We start from the raw sequence: 22,790 nt of genomic DNA on the forward strand, positions 1-22,790 counted from the left end.
AGGACACAAGTCTAACCAATATAAAAAAAAAAAATGTATATTATATATATCATACAATCCCATATACATTATCCTATACCCACAGTTGATCCAGAGGAAGGCGTTCATTGGATCGAGGTGGGTTAGAGATGAGGTCATGGTAAAGGGGCAAAAGGGATAAATGCAAACTGTGAATCCCCAAACAGGATTAATAGGAGGGCATTAGAAGTGTACTTTCTGAAGCTTAGACAGTGTAAATTTCCTGTCTCTCCATTTTCTGCATCACAAACCACATTCAAACTTACAGTAGTACAGATTTTGTTTTTTTAATGTAAAAGTAAAAAGCCTGCAGAGAGTGTTCTAGCATCACAAGTAGGTACATTCCAGAATCTCCAGATTACTGACAAATGTTCTTGGGTGGATTATTGCACTACAACTATACCTGGATAAACTAAGGCACTAAGTAGGCTATGTTCCCCTTAGGAATCTTAATGCGTAATCAACATTTTTTACAGTTTTGTGAATTTAGGTAGCTGAATAAAGGGCCCTGTGTTGAGGAGCTTTGGGTTTGTGTTAATTGCATCAGTGTAAGGTGCTTTTGAAATCATTCAAAATGTATTAATAGGTGTATTTAACCTACAAATGACCTCTAACTGTATTTTGCATACCTATACTGTAGACTTGTATAGGGATGCAAAACCCATACAAAGCAAACCAAAGGTTGAGCTAGTTGCCTGTTTTATCTAAAAAGGAAAACTACAGCCGACGTTTGATTACAGGCCACTTTTAGTGGCAATTTTCTTGTTAAAGTGGAGCGCCAGGCTCCTCCCAAAAAGTTAAAGTTAGTAGCTACAAATACTGTAGCTGCTGACTTTTAGTATAAGGACACTTACCTGCCCCTGGATCCAGAGATGTCCTCACCCGAGCTGATGTAAGGGAAAGCGGCAGTGAAGCCTTCCGGCTTCACAGCCGGTTTCCTACTGCACATGCGCAAGTCAGGATGTGCTTTGTGAATGGTCCCGCAGTATTCTGGGACCTTTGTGTGCTCCAGAAATCTGCAAGGGGGGGGGGGGAGGTGGAGGTGCCGAATTTCTTCGTAGATCACCACAACGACCTGACCTAAAAGTGGGAGTGGGTACCTGTCAAAACCAAATACTCAATCCCCCTCCCCACCAAAAAAGTGTCTTTTGGGTGGTGCTCCGCTTTAAGGACAGAATTATGAAATTCTTACTCAAACACTCACAACTACTAAGGAACAGTTTGTCAAAAAAAATGTCTTTTTCTTCTGATACTTATACATTTTTACAAGGGTCAGGCACCTGTTACATTAGGTATGCAGATTAGAGTCAGCCAAACCAACCATAAGCCAATTTGTCTCTGATCTGTACACCTGACATCAAATGCCCCCTCCCTGTTGTCAGATTGGACAGAAAAAGGGTCTTAGAAAGATAACATTACACCCATCACAAGATGAGCTTCACGAGTTCTGGATCAAATCTGTGATGTACCTTACTCCTTGTCTCCTCGGGCATAACGTAACGGTCATGTGTTTCCATGTGCTGCTTCTTTTCGGCTTTTTTGTATTCCTTCGCCAGATCCATCACTTTGCGCTTATACTCCAAATTTTTTTTCTCAGGCGCGGTCAGCCCAGGCCCAAACAAATATTCTTCATCTGCTATCTCAGCCTCCAGGTCCTCCAGCTTGTCCTTTTCTCTCTTTACCAAATAGTCCCGCCGAGACTTCTTCCTTAGTTCTGGTACCTTTATCAACACAAACATGTAAAAATCTTTAACCATTTGACCTCCGGAAGATTTACCCCCCTTCATGACTAGGCCATTTTTTGTGACGCTGTACCCACTGAACTTATGTATTTTTCTCCCCACAAATAGAGCTTTCTTTTGGTGGTATTTGATCACCATTAAGTTTTTTTTATTTTTACGCTTTAAACAAAAAAAAAAAAAAACAAAAAACAAAAAAAAAAAAAAAAAAAAAAAAAAAAAAAGGCCGACAATTTTGAAAAAAAAAGAATTTATAAAGAATTACTTTACCTTCTGCTATAAAACATATCCAATAAAAAAAATCTAATTTCTTCATAAACTTAGGGCAATATGTATTCTGCATATTTTTGGTTAAAAAAAAAAATCCAAATAAACGTATATTGATTGGTTTGCGCATTTTGTGTATGGCGTGTGGTGCTTTTACTAAGGCATGTGATGGATTTTCTTTCCCTGCTTTGCAAGCAAGAAAAATCCATCACATCCCCTCTGACAGGATGGAGCTCTGCCTTGTTTACATATTCAGAGCTCCATCCAGCCTCTCTCCTTAAAGATCTGCTTCTGCTGTGATGCGTGTGCCACCTACCAGGAAGTGCAGAATCATGTATGTATATATAATATATATTTCTATATATATATATATATATATATATATATATATATATATATATATATACATATATACATATATACACACACACGCGTGATTCTGCACAGAACGGCCACCCTGTAGCAGTAAATCTGCTATGGGACAGTTGTTAAGTGGATAAAAGCCTTACTGAAAACACTTAAAAGAATGAGCATTAATCACAATAGACACTGCTGGCCCCAATCCTATGGGCAAAACCTCCATCTCCATCTTATGGACAAAACTTTCAAAAATGCCCACGTAAGAGTTAATTTGGAACTCTTTAAAACTATAGCTCACTAAATGGTAGCTTAACCTTTCTGTCCTAGACAACATTGACTGAACATCCACCTATGCAGGAACAATGTTGCCACCCTAGGATCTGTTTACTGAGCACTGCACCCAAGCACTGTATAGCACAGGGACCTGTAGTCCAGGAGGGGCTGGACATCTAACTATTAAGAGACTTGCACTAGCAGCTAAATGTCAGGATGCAGCTGTCGAGAGCATAGGAGCCTTGCAAACAGCTAGATAGACTTACTAGTCATATAGTCATGTTTTTAAAAAGAAACACAAAAAAAAAAATTCTTATGCTTACCTGCTCTGTGCAGTGGTTTTGCATAGAGCAGCCCAGATCCTCCTCTTCTAGGGTCCCCTGCCAGCGCTTCTGGCCCCTCCCTCCTGCCAAGTGCTACTTGCTCTGGGGCCACCCAAGCAGGCTTACACATGAGCTGCGGCTTTGTGTCTATTCGCACACAGAGCCGTGGTTCAGCCCCACCCCCAACTTCTACTGATTGGCTCACTGACCTTGATTGCCAGAGGTGGGAGCCAATGGCTCCCTGCTGCTGACTCAGCTAATGAATAAAAGCCCCCAAAGAGCCAAGGCCCTCATGTACAAGTATTGGAGGGGCTTCTGCACACAGGTTTCTACCTTCATGCATAGAATGACCACTTTAAACCCCAGGCAAAAAAATGTTAAACGCTATGACATAAAATGAATAAGGTTTACCATTTGTTTTCGATCTTCTTCTGCCATCTTCAGTCTCTTCTGTGCTTCTTCATATGCCTACAATGTAATTGTACAGAACACAAATTAAAATAGTAGTTCTAGAAATACAATGAAGGAATGACAGTCCTATCCGTAATAAAATGTAACTGGTATGGATATTTTTAGCAAGTAGACTACTCCCCCACAGTGCCTTCTCCCTATAGCCAGCTTCATGTTTCAGACCACCTTACCTTCTTATCTGACCTCTCCACAATATTCCTAGTTTTTTCCTTATCTCTCTTCTTTACTCTTTCTGCAAAAGCGTCTCTTTCCTCCAGATCTTTTAGCCGTTCAATCTCTTCTTGGTCTTCTTCATCTGAGATTATCTGAGGAGATGAAGCTTTTTCTTTTCTGGAAGTCATTGAAAGATGGACAAATCAGTACGAAGAGCAGAACCTATTCGGTCCTGTATGACATTCTTCAGCCCATGAGCTGAGAAGTGTCACTAGAGAGTGGAATCTCTCAGTGCCATATGGCCGCGCCAGGCTTTAAACCTAAACACTGCACTGATGGCTTTAATCTACCCATATTTTGTAAACTGTGACTTCTAAAGACCAAACCTCTGGTGTACAAGCACACATTGTGTTGAAACATGTCTCAAGAACTGCAAATTGGAAGAATAGTCTGTATTCATAATAATGTTGGCCTCATACACTATATTGCCAAAAGTATTAGGATGTCTTCCTTTTCACGCACATGAACTTTAATGGCATCCCAATCTTAGTCTGTAGGGTTCAATATTGAGTTGGCCCACCCTTTGCAGCTATACCAGCTTCAACTCTTCTGGGAAGGCTGTCCACAAGGTTTAGTAGTGTTTCTATGGGAATGTGTCACTATTCTTCCAGAAGCGCATTTGTGAGGTCAGGCACTGATGTTGGAAGAGAAGGCCTTGCTTGCAGTCTCCTCTCTAATGCACCCCAAAGGTGTTCTATCGGGTTGAGGTCAGGTGCAGGCCAGTCAAGTTCCTCCACCCCAAACCCACTCATCCGTGTCTTTATGGACCTTGCTTTGCACACTGGTCCAAGCCATTTGGTGGAAGGGGGATTATGGCGTGGGGTTGTTTTTCAGGGGTTGGGCTTGGCCCCTTAGGTCCAGTGAAAGGAAATCTGAAGGCGTCCGCACACCAAGACATTTTTAACAATTTCATGCTCCTAACTTTGTGGGAACAGGTGGTCTCTTCCTGTTCCAACATGACAGAGTACAAAGCAACGTCCATAAAGACATGGATGAGCGAGTTTGGGGAGGAGAAACGTGACTTGCCTGCACAGAGTCCTGACCTCAACCTGATAGAACATCTTTGGGATGAATTAGAGCAAAGACTGCGAGCCAGACCTTCTCATCCAACATCAGCGCCTGACCTCATAAATGCGCTTCTGGAAGAATGGTTAAACACTCCCATAGACACACCCCTAAACCTTGTGGGCAGCCTTCCCAGAAAGAGTTGAAGATGTTATAGCTGCAAAGGGTGGGCCAACTCAATATTAATCCCTAAGGACTAAGACTGGGATGCCAATGCCAGTAGAGTTCATCTGCATGTAAAGGCAGGCTTCCCAATATTTTTGGCAACATAGTGTATGTGCAGTTAGGGAAACTCAGACTAGTCCAAGTAAACACCATCTATTGCATATGCTAAAGATATAGCCTTCCATTTGGGTGGGGTTGATGCTTGTCAAACACAGGCTGGCCCTAAAGTTTGTCTGTAATCAGACCAAAAGGGAAAGTACACCTCTGGCATATCCTAATAATCACCACCAGCTGTCTCCACTGAGTCACCATTCTACTGAGCACAATGAAACCCCCAAAAACTTCTGGTCCTCTACCATGCAAATTTCACCAACTTACCAATATAGTAGGGTACAGGAAAAGGCGAGTTTAAATTTTGATCAAAAGGTGGGAATTTGTATTTTAGAGTTTCCTGGGTCTCACAGTTCTCAGGTGCACATTAAGAAATCAGAACGAAAGTAAAAAGAACCTGAAAATGTTTGCTGTGCCATAACAATGGCATTTTAGCAACATTATCTATGTATATAGGTGTATAAAGCTACTTCAAGATTTCATTTGAGCTGTAGAATGTGCATATAAATTCAAACAGAAGTTGAAATATTTTTAAATGTGCAACTTCCATTTAAATAATATACAGTTGTGCTCAAAAGTTTGCATACCCTGGCAGAAATCGTGAAAATTTTGGCATTGATATTGAGAAAAATGACTGATCATGTCTTAAAACTGTCTTTTATTTAAGGATAGTAATATATGAAGTGATGTTTTATCACATATTTGGTTTGGCTCCTTTTTAAATCATGAAAAAACACCCAAATGGCCCAGGGGAAATGTTTTCATACCCTGGAATGTTTGCCCATGGTACAGACAAACAAGGTGACACACATGGGTTAAAATGGCAATTAAAAAGGTTAAGTTCCCACATCTGTGGCTTTTTAAATTGCAGTCAGTGCATATATTATATATATATATAATTAAATAAAAAGTTCATGAGTTTGTTAGCGTTCACATGAATGCATGGAGCAGGCTAGATACTGAGCCATGGGGAGCAGAAAATAACTGTCAAAAGACATGCGTAACAAGGTCATGGAACTTTATAAAGATGGAGAAAGGATAACCTTAAATATATGCCAGTGAGTGCTGATCAATCACTTATTTAGAAGTGTAAAAGTCAGGGATCTCTTGATACCAAGCCAAGGTCAGGCAGATCAAAATATTTCAGCTAAAACTGCCAGAAGAATTGTTCAGGATGCAAAGAAAAACCCACAGCTAACCTTAGGAGAAATACGGGCAGCCCTGGAAAAAGACGGTGTGGTTGTTTTTAACCCCTTCCCGCCTACCCAAGTCTTGCTGAAGAAGCCCAGCAGAGGGCGTAACGCATACAGGTGAATGAGCCGTTACTTTTGGATGTCCTTTGTTTGTATCAGCAACATGTGCTGATGACAAGCATGGTTTTTTTTTACACTTTTGTAAGTATTTTTAATCTGTATGTGTTATGTTGTTTACAATAATTAGAAGCAGAGAGCACTATTGTTTTCTTTTATAATTTTTATGGCCGCATATGGCTGATTGAGACCCTAAGGCTCTGTTCACATCTAGGCGTTTTGGGGCGTTTTTGGGGAGTTTTTCTGCTCTAGAATCAGCTCTCAAAACGCCCAACAAGACAAATCCTATTCATTTCAATGGCCCCTGTTCACATCTGAGCGTTTTGACGCTGTAAGCAAAACGCCCAACGCTCAAAAAAGTACATGAGCTTCTTTTTGGGCAGATTACAGGCATTTTCCATTGGTTTCTATTCAATCTAAAAGCGCCTACACAAAAAACGCCTGTAAAAACGCCTGTAAATCGCGGTAAAATCGCGGTAAAATCGCTGTAAAATCGCGCGAAAACGCTACGCTCAGGTGTGAATGTAGCCTAAGAGGAGGTGAGCGAAGCTTGCAAACACCTGGAGGAGCACCCCGATGGCATCCTGTGGGACAATTTTATAGTGCATGTGACTCTGTAGTGGGGTCATAATTTGGAGGTGAGCAGGCAATTTAGCCAGAGGTGGTAGCCACCGAATTCACTGGATCACAATATTTTTGGGTTTTCTCATTTGATGTTCTTTCAAATTGCACTTCTATTGATTTCACTACACCGAATATGGTATATGTTTATTTGTTTTGAGAGTTAAAGGTGGGCACACTAACAGGTGAGGGCAACAATAATTTCTTAGCCTTAGTGAGGTAACTTTTTGAAATAGAATTCTGGCATTTAATCTAATATTGCGCTGATTATACACTGGCTTATATTGAACAAAAATGAACTGCATGGTTGAGTTGCCAGAAAGAAGCCTTTACTGGGGCCAATGCCACAAAAAAAGCCAGATGAGGCGTGTCAAGGTGTCAGGCATATTTCAACCGGGCTTTTTTGTGGCATTGAAGCAGTAAAAGCTTCTTTCTGGCAACTCAACCATGCAACCATCATTATGATTTAAAAAGGAGCCAAACAACTATGTGATAATAAATGGCTTCAAGAAATGACCATCCTTAAATAAAAGACAGTTTTTTTGGCAAGATCAGCTATACATTTAATATCAATGCCAAAATGTCACAATTTCTGCCAGGGTATGCAAACTTTTGAGCACAACTGTATAATAATCATGCAGTAAGTTTTTTGTGCTGACACTTCCCGTAATAGGGTGACAACACTATCTCTGTATCCATTTTGCATTCATGTGTGGTCACCCTGCATCACACTCCTCCATTGGAGACTACCAGCTGCCTTGCCAACCCACACATCACAGGTATGGCAAACTGTTGTCAGAAGATCAGCAGTGTTTACCTAAAACAACTTAGGACAAAAAAAAAAAAGTGACAACTGTATAAGGCTACATTCACACCAACGATTAAAGGCAGTGCAACTTGTAGCACTTTGTGTGAGTCCAGCAGCAACCACCACCGGTAATCCCTGGCTATGCTGAGAGCTATGAATAGCTGTGGCACCTAGCCGTGCAGAGTCGCAGCAGGAACAGAAGATTCCTGCTGCTACAGTCCGCAACGGACTAAATCGCAGATCTAAATGAAGCCTAAATGTGTCATAACTCTATTGGTGGGTTTACTGCTACAATCAGATCTGGCTACTACTGGAATACTTATCGCTGCATTCTATTATTCTGTATTCTTTTACAGAACTACCTTTTTCCTTTCTGCAGGAAATGTTTCCAAATATCTCATATCTTCTTTTCAGAAAACAAAATCTACATTTAAAGTGGTTGTAAACCGTAACATCCAGCCAGTGAAGTGACTGACATCAGGTGAACCACAGTGATGAAAAAACTCCTTCTACATAAGCTGTACCTTTTTATCTGCCTCACTCTCGAACAGCCATTCAAGCCCCTTTCACACTTGTGAGACTTGTCATGCGATTTGGGACTGCAAACATCGCATGACAAGTCGTTCATTATTTCTAATGAGCCCCATTCATATCTGTGCGACTTGAAGTCGCACCGACTTCAACGTAGTCCCTGCACTACTTTTGGGATGATTTTGGTGCGTTGAGGAAAAGACATTATAAGCCCAGTCAAAATCGCATCAAAATTTGTGGCAAAAATCGCTGTACAATCGTGCGACTTTGAAGTCGCACAAGTGTGAAAGGGGCCTCAAAGTCCAGAATTTACACAGCATTTCTGAACTTCAGGAGATGGGAGGCGGGGAGCTGAAGTTACACTTTGCAGATCTCAGTGAGGAGAGCTGAGAACTGAAAAGAGGAAAGGGACACACCCCATGTCACACAGCACACAGGATAAGATCTGAGGCTGTCAATCACAGGCTGCTTGATAGAATTCCTTCCGCTGTCACTTTTTTACCTCTGTGTCAGGAAAATATGTCAGAAGTGATAAGGCAGCAGACTGATATGTCACTTAGTGCTCTGGATTGAGACAAGTTTTATTATTATTATACAGGATTTATATAGCACTGACAGTTTATGCAGCTCTTTGCAACATAAGGGCAGATGGTACAATTACAATATAGTTTAATACAGTAGAAATTAGAGAGCCCTGCTCAATAGACCTTACAATGTAAAGGGGAGGGTGAAGAGATACAAAAAGGTAATAACTGTAGGGGATGGGTTGATGGAGAAAATAAAAATACAGTAGTTACTAAAAAGATACATTTTCAGGGATCGTCTGAAAGTGGACAGAATAGAAGATGGTCAGACAGATTGGGGTAGGACGTTCCAGAGGATGGGAGAGGCTCTGGAGAAGTCCTGGATGTGCGCATGGGAGGAGGTGACAAGGGTGCTAGAGGGCTGAACATCTTGGGAGGAAGGAAGAGAACAATCTGGTTGGTATTTTGAGACTAGGTTGGTGATGTAGCTGAGGTCCGAGTTCAGGATGGTTTGTAAGAAGTTGTTAGTATTTTTAATTTAATTTGCTGGGTGAGCGGAAGCCAGTGGATGAATTGGCAGATAGGGGTAGCAGACGCTGAGCGGTTTTTAAGGTGAATGAGTGACAGCTGCATTGATGATGGACTGAATATAGCCTATGTAAAGGTAAACCAATGAGGAGCGAGTTGCAGTAGTCAAGGCAAGAGATGACCAGGGAGTGAATTAGAAGCTTTGTGGTGTCATTGGTTAGGAAGGGGCTTATTTTGGAGATGTTGCAGAGGTTAAGGCTACAAGCTTTGGACAGTGAATGAATGTGGGGCTGAAAGGATAGCTCAGAGTCCAGGATTACACCTAGAACCTTGGCATGAGGGGACGAATTGATAGTTAAGCCATTGATTTTGACGGAGGCGTCAGGGGAAGGCGCAGGTGGGGGGGGGGGGGGAGTTTGAGCTCAGTTTTGGATAGATTGAGTTTGAGGAAGTGGTGTGACATCCAGACTGATATGTCTGTTAGTAAAGGTGAGGAGACTGAAGAAGTGAGCTGAGGGGTAGAGATAGATTTGGGCATCATCAGCATAGAAATGGTATTGAAAGCCATGGAAGGCAAACAACTGACCCAGGGAGAAGGTGTAGATTAAGAATAAGAGAGGCCCAAGAACAGAACCTTGGCAAACCCCCTCCCCCGACAGAGAAAGGATGAGGAAAAGAGGAAGTATATTTGTAAGTGACACTGAAGGTGCAGTGGAATAGGTAGGTTAAAAACCAGTATAGCGTACAGTCACAGGAGTGGATCACCATGTCAAAGGCAGCAGAGAGGTCAAGGAGTAGGAGTACAGAATAGTGTCCATTGGTTTTAGCCGGTAGTAGATCGATTGTGAGTTTAAAGGAGAGCAGTTTCTGTGGAGTGTTGAGGGCAAAATCCTGAATGAAGGGGATTAAGAAGTTTGTTCTCAGTCAGATGGTCGCTCAGTCAGTTGTAGACCAGACATTCAAGGAGTCAGAACGGAAAGGGGGAGTAAGGAGCTGGGATGTAGGTTGTTAAGATTGGTGGGGTCCAGTGAGGGCTTTTTAAAGATGGGGGTGACTAGTGCATGTTTTAGAGAGTTGGGGGGGGAAGATGCCAGAAAAGAGAGAGACATTGAAGATGTAAGTTAGGAGAGATTGTACAATAGGGCCAGAGGGTGACTGTAGCATTTGCGAGAGCACAGGATCCAGGGAGCAGGCAGTTAGGTGGGTTTTAGAAAATAATTTTAGCAACCTCGTCTGAAATAGCAGGGTTGAATATGGGAAGTAATGATTGTACCTGTGGACATGGGGTGTTAAGTGGAGGAGGTATCTGCGCATTGGAGATCTCCTCACAAATTGAAACAATCTTATTTTTGAAGTCCACACAAGTACACACTATAGAGGAATATGTTTTGTTCATAACACTTAAACACAAAAAAGATGAAAACAGGTATTTCATTTAAAAAGAAAATAGCATTTAATGAATTATGATACATAGTAGTTTAGCAAACTAAATCTTAGCCACTTAGATTTTACATCTAATTGCCAGACAAGACATCATTAATGTCTATTTGAACAAAACAAGCATTGCACACTTGCCACATAACTCTATTTTCACATATGGCATGACGATTGGGAATAGATTCTTTGATAGTCTACAGTTTTTACTGAATATAACATAACCGATACACAAGTCACAGAACAGATGTACTCACTGTGCGTGGTCACTCTCACTGTCAGAGGACTCTTCTTTCCTCCTCTTCCTCAGATGTTTCTTCTTTTTTTTCTTGTCATATTTGTTCTCTTCCTTTGCCTCGTCCTCATCGCTATCCTCCAGAAGGGTGTAGGATTGGTTTTTCTGTTGCATGGCCAGGGCCTCTCGTTCTGCTGCCCGAGCTGGGCGTTCAACTGGCACTTTACGGGGAAGCTGTGCAGAAGAGACAACAAATCAGGATCATTATTAAATAAGACAGAGTGATCTCTATGTGGTATCCATCAGTACGTAACTGACAATGTTGCTGTAGAGGTGTACTGTATGTATTGAAAAGGTACAAAAATGAATTCAGTGGAACCAGTAGGCATCTATGATGAGGAAGTATGAGCAGCCAGGGTAAATGATTACTAGAGAAACTTCACAGCAGGCCACGTAAGCCGATGCACCAAAAACTCTTACCAACAAAGACAGAAAAAAAAAATGGGATTTTTGACTTACCGTAGAAACCATTTCTCTGATGTTCATTGACGGACCCTATGTGGGTTATACTGCCCCCTACAGGAGTAGGACACTAAGCAGAAAATAACTTGACTACGCCTATGGGGCAGTTCCAGGAGGTATACTCCCACTCTCTGCTATAGGTATTCAGTTTTGTTACAAGCAGTGTCAGAAGAAAAAACCCAACTCCATAGAGGGATGGGTGCTATGTCCATCAAAGAAATGGATTTTATGGTAAGTTAAAAAACCCATTTTCTCTTTCGTTCATTGAGGGACACAGCTCCCCATCTTCTTGACAAAACCAGAGCAGACTTCTGAAGATTCAGAATCCAACCAAACTCCTGCAGAGTTCACAGAGTAACCTCCAAGTCATCCAGAAGAGCAGTCGGAGACTCCTGCTCGCAAAAGCAGATCTTCCAAGTACCCCAGTACCGCAATCCCCCCGCTGACGCAACAATGCTAGCTCCGGGGCGAAGGCTTTTGTAAGGAACTGAGGAGCTGAGACGAGACCAAAAGGGTAACACCACAAACTGATAATGCTCCTTGCCCAAGGCAAAGCAGAAAAAGCGCTGGTGTCCGACATATTGGGAAGTGAAGGTTGGCGTCCTTGATGTCAATGGAAGCAAGGAAATCCCCCTGATGTAGGGACATCACTACCATGCGAATGGACTCCATTCTGAACTTCTGTACCCGCACAAAGCAGTTTAGCGCCTTGAGGTCCAGTATTAGACGTACCTTGCCTTCCTTCCTGGGAACTGTAAACAGGTTTGAGTAAAAAGCTTTAATCCGAATGTGAACAATCAACCCTTGCAGTAACAAGTCTCGCACTGCCCCAAAGAGATCCCCTAAACGATCTAGGGACAAGCGCAGATTGGAAGGGAAGAATCCTTCCGGAGGATAAGATCTAAACTCAATCTTGTAGCCGGAGCGAATGACTTTGTGGACCGACTTTTCCTGTGTCAGGGAGGTCCACAGATCCGGAAACCAGCGAAGACATCCCCCCACCACAGACACGGGTGAGGGCGCCCCTTCATGCAGAAGAAATCTTGTCCACAGTTCTGGCAGAACTCGCTCATGACTTGCCAGACCAGGTACTTTTAGAATCCCCGGCGGAGGCCCTGAAGGGCTTAGAACCCTTGTCTTAAAATCCCGAGGGACGAAAATGCCGCTTGTGAGCTGAAAAAAAAAAAGGCCCCCCGTCTGCAATGGGGCTCCTTACCCTTGGAAGCCTGTGGAAGAAGAGTATTCTTTCCCCCTGTAAGGCCTTTGATGATAATCCAAGAAAGCAAAACAAATTCACCAAACAGACGATCCCCCACAAATGGAAGATCGGAGAAGGCCTTTGTAGAAGCCTGGTCCGCAGACCAGCATTTCAGCCAGATATTATGCTGCAGGACCTCTGCTGAGACAGGCAGTCTCACTAGGCCCAGCCCCCTCCCAAAGTTCAATTGTTTGGTCGCCGGCAGGGCGCTCCCCACCCCCCCCCCCACATCGCCAGCTCAACACCCCAGACCGACCTAAAACGGTATGTCAACCCCCATGGGGGGGGGGCAGATGGGGGGGTGACCAAGGCCTGCAGAAGACCACCGAGAAGGGTGGGAACTAGGTCCTTACTCCTGACTAGGCAGAAAATAAAAAACTGAGTACCTAAACCAGAGAGTATAACCCCTGGGACTGCCCCATAGGCGTAGTCAAGTTATATTCTGCCTAGTGTCCTACTCCTGTAGGGGGTAGTATAACCCACATTTTAAAGAAGATGAGGAGCTGAACCTCCCTATAAAGTACAATTGCTGACTAGTCACATGGAATCATCAGATGTCATTTCCTAACTTAATTTAACATATGCCTCATCCATCCACATAAAGCTATTTTTTTTTCAAAGAGACACTATAAAGGCAAGGTAAGGGGACAGTGTCTCTGGAAAGGACTCACCTCTGATCGCCATAAACTCACCTAACCTGCTCCCTTGCAGCTTCTTGCTCCTATTAAGCCAGCAGGTATACTTCTGCATATGGAAGAGAATGTGACCTGCTCCCTCGTGATGGTGCCAAGGCCTTGCAGCTAATCACTGGGCCCAAGCACTGTTAAATCACTGATGCCTAGGGACTCACAACACAGCTGATCACAGCAGGAGCAAAAAAGTGTGTGTAAGGGGATCAGGAGATGCCTTTTCCAGAGACACTTGAATAGTTAGGGTGACGTGTGCCTTTAAAACAAAACTATACCTAAAACATTAAAAACTGTGAGCAGGCACATCTAGGTCTCTTCTGCTATAAGACACACTTACCTGCCTATTCACAGCACAACTCGCAGCTCAGCATGAATTCCCGCCACACTGTAGCTGTGCCAGAATGACTAAACTAATAGGGTTTAACCGCCTCCCGCCCGCCATATAGTAATATGACAGAGGAGTGGGCAGCTATCGTTTTCGGCCGATGTCATATGACATCGGCCCATTCTGGCGAAGCATGCATGCGATTGGGAGCGGCGGGGATGTCGGTGCCAGCGTGACCCCATTACACAGCCTGTCACCGTCAGTGGTAAACAGCCAATGACCACGGCTGTTTACCACGTGATCGGCCGTGATCGTGATCAATTCATGGCCGATCACATATGTAAATACAGACCGGTAACTGGGCTGTTACCTACTCATCTCTCCTCACACACCGTTTCCAGTGTGAGGAGAGAAGAGCCGGGATCAGTGAGTTACCGACCTGTGTTCTGTCAGTGTACTGCACAAGCACTTGAATAAAGAGAACCAATCACATCTCCCCATCAACAGTGTAGTGTCCTCATCAGTAACCGCCAGTGGTGCACCAGTCGCCCATCAACGACCGCCAGCGGTGCACCAGTCGCACATCACCTATCAGTACCATCACCAGAATACCCGTCACGCAGCCACCCATCACCAGAGTATGTGTCACACAGCCACGTATCACCAAAGTACCCGTCACACAGCCCATCACCAGAGTACCCGCTACAAACCAGTGTCTATGGCAATGTTTGACCATTCTTCCAGAAGCTTTGTGAGGTCAGGCACTGATGCTAGACAAGAAGGCCTGGCTCACGATCTTCGCTCTAATTCATCCCAAAGGTGTTCTATCCATTTGAGGTCAGGATTTTGTGCAGGCCAGTCAAGTTTCTCTACCCCAAACATGCTTATCCAGGTCTTTATAGACCTTGCTTTTGTTCAATGGTCCAAATCTATTGGTGGAGGGAGGGGATTATGGTGTGGAGTTGTTTTTCAGGGGTTGGGCTTGGCCCCTATAATTCCAGTGAAGGGAACTCTTAAGGCGTCAGCATACCAAGACATTTTGGACAGTTTCATGATCCCAACTTTGTAAGAACAGTTTGGGGATGGCCCCTTCCTGTTCCAACATAACTGCACACTACTGCACAAACAAGGTCCATAAAAACATGGATAAGAGTTTGGAGTGGAGGAACTTAACTGGTCTAATAGGAGACAAATTAATACCTTTGATTGTTTTCTCACTCTACAGTTGACGAAAAGCAGAGCGCTCTCTTACCTTCAACCAGAGTTCCTCCGCAAAGCTTCGCACTTTATCAGTGACATCGATTGCTCCTGTGCTGGTTAGACGGCTTAGGAAATCTACAGAGCTTGAACTCCGTCGAGCAGTGCCAACAAGGAACTGGGCCACATGACGATCACTCATACCCAGAACTTCATGGAGCTGATCTCTCACCCAGGTTTCAACCACATCCATTTTTAGATTCTTAGTCAATGGCAGGTTAGAGTAAATCTTGTAAGCCCAACTGGAGGGGCTGAGCTTCAGCAAGAGGAGGCAGGGCCAGCTGTAAGAAAGAAAGACAGAAGAGTCAGATAAAAATCAGACACATATCAGTCTTGCCTGATTGTCTTTGCCATAACTAAAAGTACCCAACTTTGCCCAAGAGTCCCGATGAAAAACAAAAGATATGCCTTATGTAGTTCTAACTACAAGTTTAAAGGGATTGTAAAAGGATTTCTTTTTTTTTAAACCGCAAACATGGTATACTTCCTCCTCCTCCAGGTTCCCCCGGTGACATTCCTGGCTCCTCCCCCTTCTGAGTGCTCCCATAGTAAGCCACTTGCCATGGGGGCAGTCATGCAGGTTTGATCCTGAGCTGTGCTCTGTGTGTCCATTGACACACACAGCATGGCTCGCCCTGTCCCCCGCTCTCTACTCACAGGCTGTGACTGACAGCAGCAGGAGTCAATGGTTTCCGCTGCTTCCTTCATGGCCAGTGAGGAGAGAGAGAGCCACTGCTCTTGGGCACATTGCTGATCATCAGTGCCCTGATTATCAGTGCAGCCCCAACAGTGCCCAGCAGTGATGCCAGTCAGTGCTGCCTTTTAGTGCCCATCAGTGCCTGCTCATTAGTGTCACCCATCTGTGCCATATATTAGTGCCTTCTCATCAGTGCACCCTATCAGTGAAGGAGAAAAAATTACTTATTTTCAAAATTTTTCAAACAAAACTAAGAAAAGCTTTTTTTTTTTTTTCCAAAATTTTCTGTCTTTTTTTTTTTAGTAAAAATTAAAAACACAGGGGTGAATAAATTCCACCAAAAGAAAGCTCTATCTGTCTCAAAAAAAAAATTCTAAAATGTGATATTCCTATTAAGATATTAGAATCTAAATTTAAAAAGCTTAATGTCACTAAGTTGGGGGATTACGGTCTATTACTCATATCACAACTCTACAGAAATTGTAGGCTTAAAGAAAAAGAAGAAATTATCCAGGAATTCTCCCTTCCTCATGACCTGTAACTCACCATCTCTAAAATAATTTTCACTCTAGCCAAACATCCACTATCAGAACTATTAACCAATTCCCAAACATGGAATTTCATCTCCTCGGTACCGCCCCCAACTAAAGGTATATCCCTCTTTTACTCCTGTCTTACATCTGATTCCCTCGAAACTAAATCGCCACATATGCTGAAATGGGAGAAAACGCTTAATCACTCTTTCACCTTAAAGCAATGGCAAATAGCGATCAACTCGACCCACAAACTATCACATTGTACAAACCATTGGGAATGCCCTTCCCTCACAAGCTTTTGGAAAGCCATTTTCCAATGTATGGCATCCATCACTGGTATCTTAACTCCTCCCAAACCAGAATTAGCATTGTTGAATCTAAACATTGAACTATACCCATTGACATATAGACAAATGATTGTACATCTCCTTTCGGCTGCCAGAACTTTAATACTACGTAAGTGGAAAACCACCGACACCCCAAATCTTTCTGAGGTAATTACCCTAGTTAATGAAAACTATAAACTAGAAAAAGCTTTATCCTTCAACGCTTTAACCCATCACAAATTTCAAAAAGCTTGGTCGGAGTGGCCCTATATAACACCTGATACTAGAAGCTTATAATGTAACCTTTTATTAAACTTAGTTCTACTCATCCTAATCCGGAGGATGATGGGGGGTGTCGACAACTCGTGGCTTGGTGACATTGTTCCCCTAGGGCAGTGATGGCGAACCTTGGCACCCCAGATGTTTTGGAACTACATTTCCCATGATGCTCATGCACTTTGAAGTGTAGTTGAGCATCATGGGAAATATAGTTCCTAAACATCTGGGGTGCCAAGGTTCGCCATCACTGCCCTAGGGGTTCTGAGACGGGGTGGTTCGACGCCTCTTCTCCTCCCTTCATCAGAATAAACTATGTTAACCTTTACATGCATGATGTCAAAGCACTCTTGTACGAAGCTTATAACACTGTAACATCCACTATTGGATAATGTTCTACCTCGTTGTTGTTATTTTCTTATATCACATTCTATTGATGTGATTTTCTATTTTTCATCTGTATTTGAAATTCAATAAAAATTGATTGCAAAAAAAAAAAAAAAAAAATTCTAAAATGTTAATTTAGACACAATGTTGCATGACCGCGCAATTGTCATTCAAAGTGTGACAGCTTTAAAAGCTGAAAATTGGCCTGGGCAGGGAGAGAATGAACGTGCCCAGTATTGAAGTGGTCAGAGAGACCCCATCACTTTGCCCTGATTGAATATTGTAACAGGGTCTCTTTAAAGAAAACGTGTTCTAAAAGATATATAAAAGTTGCCATTACTGACTTCACACGGAGAAAGTAATTGCTGATTCAAGTCATGCTGGTTCTCTTACTTCAGTCCTTTGAACCATAAACCCAGGACAAGAATGTGGATAAGGACTTCTGATTTTACTCTGACTTTCTTAATATGCAGATTGTTCAGTGTAAACAATAAAAACCCTCTATATTACATAAGTAGCACTTACTAGTTACACTGATTGTTGCCACGTGCACAGAATACAGAGTAAAGGGTCAGTGTACTCATAACAAAAAGGACTTCTATATCCAATAGCAAAAGAAATATACATGCATGCAAAAGTTCATACATTTTTAACCACTTGCCTACTGGGCACCTTCACCCCCTTCCTGACCAGGCCAATTTTCAGCTTTCAACACTGTCGCACTTTGAATGACAATTACTCAGTCATGCAACATTGTGAAAAAAGTGCAAGGTTGTTGGTGTCGGCGCTACCACATATAAAAATATTGAGGATAAAAAATGTGTATGATGTGCGTATTAGGGAAAATAAAATATATATAAAACCATACGTCTTAAGAAAGTGAATACAGTGCGTTTAGTAGAACCATATAGTGTTGCCACTTAAATGCAAAGTGCTTAGTGCTGATATCCATAAAAAACATCAATAAAGTGCATAAAATGTGCTTAGTAAAAGCCAGGGTGGTGGAGCACACCACTAATCTTAGCTCCTTGCAAACGAAGATATGTGCCCTAGAATATAAAGCCGAGGATGCAAAAAATGGCAACTGGAGGAATAACCTCCGAATCGCAGGCCCGGCAGAAGATGTAGAAGGCCCCCAACCCGACATTATTTGTGAAGAACCTGCTGCGCATTTTACTGCCTGCAGCCCAATTCTCTCTTTTCTACATGGTGGAGAAGGCCCACCTTATACCACCCAAGCGCGGACCCCCTGGGGCGTCACCCCGCACCTTCATACTAAAATTCTTACATTTTTGGGACAGAGATGAAGTTCTCAGGGCGGCTAGAGTGCAAGGAGATCTAGCACAACAGAATACTAAACTACTCATCTTTCCTGATTATTTTGTGGTGACGCAGAAACGGAGATCGTTTGACCAGACTAAAGCAGCCCTGCGCACCTGTGGTATTCGCTACAGTATTCTGTCTCGTCTGCGGGTTCAGGATGGGGAAACAACCCAGGTCTTCACCTCTCCCTGTGAAGCTCTGCCTGGCTAGAATCATTACCTCCAAAATAGCTGAAGGAAGGGTTTGTGCTCTGGATTGCAACCCTTTGTTATTAGCTGTTGCTAGACACGGATTCCTCTGTTTCTAGATGCCTTTCCTAAATTAGTGTGATCAAAAGTGCAATACCTATAGACACTAAGTTTTACAACTCCATGCACCTGTTGTGCCTGTTCACATGCTGTAACATACCCAAGTGATGTACCCCTGGCTTGCCCAGGTGATTACCGCAACTTTAAAACGTTGCCTAATCGGTTGAGGATCCCAATGCTACAGCCTCATCTTCTAATACAGCCGTTATCTTCTCCTTTAACTGCTTGCCTGTTTATTCCTGCTCTGGAAGTTAGACATTGGCAGACTCTAGTGGCATTACTGCAGAATGTTTTACCTCCTTCATACTGTGAGATGATGCAGATTTCCCTTCTGTGCTCTTCCAGGGCCTGTACAACTACTGCTGATGACACTGAGGAGGATTTTTAATCTTTACAATTTTTCCTTTTCATAGGAGAGCCCCCCTTTTTATTATTGAGTTAGTATGATGCGGCTCCAGTTTATCCACTGTACCTGCATATTTTAGCTACAGGACTACATCCATTGGTCTACGCCTCCATTCATTGGGTGTTTAACTGTTTTGGGATATGAGCATTCCTCTGTTGGGGTTGGGAATGCGGGGTGGGGGGGGGTTATTCTTCTGCTACTGCTTTTTGTTTTTGTGGGGAGGGGGTTGTTCACTTTGTTTTTTAGATTAAAAAAGGTGCTCTCTTCTGGTTCTCTATACCGGACATGGGAAAAGGATGCTATCCATGCTTGTTGTACATGACTAGCCAAGAGATACCCTGGTCTTTTGACTCTGACCTTACTAATATTGTTTCAGGGCAGCTGTCCCCTATTCGTTGTTCCAGCTTATTTTTCAAATTCCCCAATGTCCCAGGTTAAGGTAATCTCCTGGAATGTCAGGGGTCTAAACTCGGCTGTCAAGCGTTCCTTGGTGTTCCGTTTCCTTCAGAGGTATAATCCTCATATATGTATTCTGCAGGAGACACATCTCCATGGACCCAGAACAATCAGTCTCAAAACAATCATGGATGGGCCTGACTCTGCCTCTCCCTCTATGGTATGGGATTCCTTTAAGTCATGGGCTGGGGAGGTATATATATATATATATATATATATATATATATATATATATATATATATATATATATATATATATATCTCGTATTGCACATAATTAGAGGGAGGCATCCCGCTCCTTGGATGAGCTGGAGAAGAAGTCAACTAGGCTTGAGACGGCATAGGTTTCCAATCCGGACCGAGACCATTATCAGGCATGGCAACAAACGTTGCATGCTCTCTCCATCGCCAGAGTAGACCAAACTAAGAAGGCACTTATATACTCAGCCCAAAGTTTTTGAAAACGGGGACAAAAATGGTAAACTGCTGGCTTGGCTAGCCAGAGGTCACATTCCGATTACTCCTATTGGTTGTATAAAAGCTAAAGAGGGCCATTTGCTTACATCCCCTGATCATATCAATGCCCAGTTCCTTGAGTTTTTTCAAAACATATACTCATCGCGGGTTAATTTTTCGCAATCTGCACTCTCTGATTTTTTAGATACTATATCCTTTCCTCAACTAGATGATGTTGTGAGAGGAAACGTTTGTTGGGTGCTTCTGCTGGGAGATGGATCCCCAATGCAGGGGTTTTGATGGGAGAAAAGCGACCAGACTGATGACCGGACCACTGGGGTGCACGGATGCACCACACCAACACCGAGGCAGAAGTGAAGTCCCACTGGCAGGCAAGAGAGAAAAATAGGCACCGCTGAGTGTGGCAGATGTAACTTTATTGCATGACAATAGCATAGACTTACATGGAAGCTGATGTATATCCTCGTGGCTCTGGGGTTCCTTCCTGGTCCATAGCGGTTCCGTCTGACCCCAGAGCCACGAGGATATACATCAGCTTCCATGTAAGTCTATGTTATGGTCATGCAATAAAGTTACATCTGCCACACTCAGCGGCGCCTACTTTTTCTCTTTTGTCAACTAAATGATGTGGATAGGGAAAGACTGGAGGTGGATGTCACTCTGTAGGAGGTTCAAGCGGCACTCGGATGGTTGCAAGGTGAGACAAACCTGGGGGCAGATGGTTTGCCATCAGAGTTCTATTCTGATTTCATGGAGTTGTTGGCACCTAGGCTTGCTTCTCTCCTCTCTGACTTTTCATCCCTGGAGTCGCTAACTAATTCTATGGATGAGGTCATTATTGTGTTAGTTCCCAAGCCTGGCAAGGATCCTCAGGATTGTGCCTCCTATTGGACCATATCCCTATTAAACATGGATGCCAAGAATTTTTCTAAAGTCCTGACAAGTTGTCTCTCACAGTTGATCGAAGACTTAGTTGATGTGGATCAGACTTGTTTCATGCTGGGCAAAGGAACTGATATCAATATTAGACGCCTCTACTTGAACTTATCTTTCCCCTATGATAATCCGGGCGCTAGAGACATTGTTTCGCTTGAGGCCGAAAAGGCGTCTGATTCAATAGAGTGGTTGTATCTGTGGGAGGTTATTCGTCGTTTTGGGTTTGGCCCCAACTTTCTCCATGGGCTTCAGTTGCTCTACAGGGCCCCCAGGGCGAGGGTCTGTACAAATAATTGGCTTTCTGATTCCTTTCGTCTGCATCGAGGTACGCGGCAGGGCTGCCCACTTTCCACTAGCCCGTTTGCCCCGGCTCTGAAACTTCTGGCTATTTTGATCAGGGATGCTCTGGATGTCCTGGGCCTAAAGGTGGGGAAATTGGAGGAAAAATTGTCCCTTTATGCAGACAACGCACTATTATATCTCAATGATACTGGATCTTCACTCCTGGCTGCCCTTCGGATCTTTGATACCTTTGGCGGAATTCCCAGGGATCAGAATAAACTGGTCCAAATCAATTCTATTCCCTGTTGATGAAGATTCTGCAAATATGGCAAGCCCCTCTCGGGGTGAACGAGTTCCGCTACCTAGGGGTTTTGATAACCAAACAGGAATCTATTTTGACAAGAATCTTCTCCCCCTATTATCGACCTTGACGCAGTGTTCTTCTTCTCCCCCCATTATCGACCTCAACGCAGTGTTGTTCTTGAACAGCCCTTCTTCTGAACCTATCGGATGCATCAATCTCATCAAAATAATGATTTTGTCCAAATTCAATTTTATCTTCAAGAAACTGTCCAGTATGGGTCCCCAACTCCTTCTTGGGGGTCCTAGCCATTTCCAATTTTAAAATGTATTTTTGGCAGCAATGTTGATTTCAGTACAGTGGTGGTTCATGGGTTCTAAATCTAATGTAGCAACATGCCTAGAGGTTGCCTGCCTGGGCTCATTGGCAGATCTGCAAAACCTAACATAGAGGGCTGAAGGCATATGACAGGGTCCCTGGTCAGACGCGTTCCACATAGAGAGTGCGGGTGGCAGCTCGGCAACATTTTTTTGCATCCCAACCAGTGGTTACCGGCTCAACCCTTGTGGGGGAATCCAAGCCATTTGCACTTCTGTAATTGTCGGGACCCACAGGTCTGGGCACGGTATGGAATTAGGTCTCTAATAGATATTATGCCTATGGGTATTTTTCTCTCGTTCCCTGAGCTTTCCCTCAAATTTCATCTACCTACTTGGATGCGTTTTTCGGTACCTGCAGTTACAGCATGCCACAAAATCTCAGTTTCCTCAGCTGCCTCTCCTCCAAGCTGATCCAATAGATAAGCTACTAGGAGATCTAGGCAAACCCCTAGCATTCCTGGGAACAGACTCCCCTAAGTTGAATGGGCTGTGGGAAGCATGGCATACTGATATTCCATCACTAGACAAAGAGGATTGGGAGGAATGTCTTAAAGAGGGCCCCAGGTTAGTTATTTCTTCCTGGGACAAACAAATTCAGGTAAAATTCCTGCACAGAGTCTACTGCACCCCCAAAGACAACTTATTTTTATGG

The 22,790-nt window shown here is 43.3% G+C and overlaps 1 protein-coding gene across 1 annotated transcript in view; it reads right to left on the minus strand.

The window, feature by feature from the left end:
• Positions 1–15,324, minus strand: part of DHX16 (DEAH-box helicase 16) — an 81,534-nt gene extending 66,210 nt beyond the window's left edge. Inside the window, exons 1-5 of the mRNA XM_082264357.1 lie at positions 15,043–15,324; positions 11,019–11,230; positions 3,622–3,781; positions 3,392–3,448; positions 1,488–1,739 (exon numbers count right to left, since the gene is read on the minus strand). Coding sequence (XP_082120483.1) covers positions 1,488–1,739; positions 3,392–3,448; positions 3,622–3,781; positions 11,019–11,230; positions 15,043–15,240 — 879 coding nt within the window. The 5' untranslated portion in view covers positions 15,241–15,324. The remainder of the gene's footprint in view (positions 1–1,487; positions 1,740–3,391; positions 3,449–3,621; positions 3,782–11,018; positions 11,231–15,042) is intronic.
• Between the last annotated feature and the right edge of the window lie 7,466 nt (positions 15,325–22,790).

Source organism: Pelophylax lessonae (assembly GCF_965119305.1).
Source record: "Pelophylax lessonae genome assembly, chromosome: 7".
Classification (NCBI taxonomy): domain Eukaryota; kingdom Metazoa; phylum Chordata; class Amphibia; order Anura; family Ranidae; genus Pelophylax; species Pelophylax lessonae.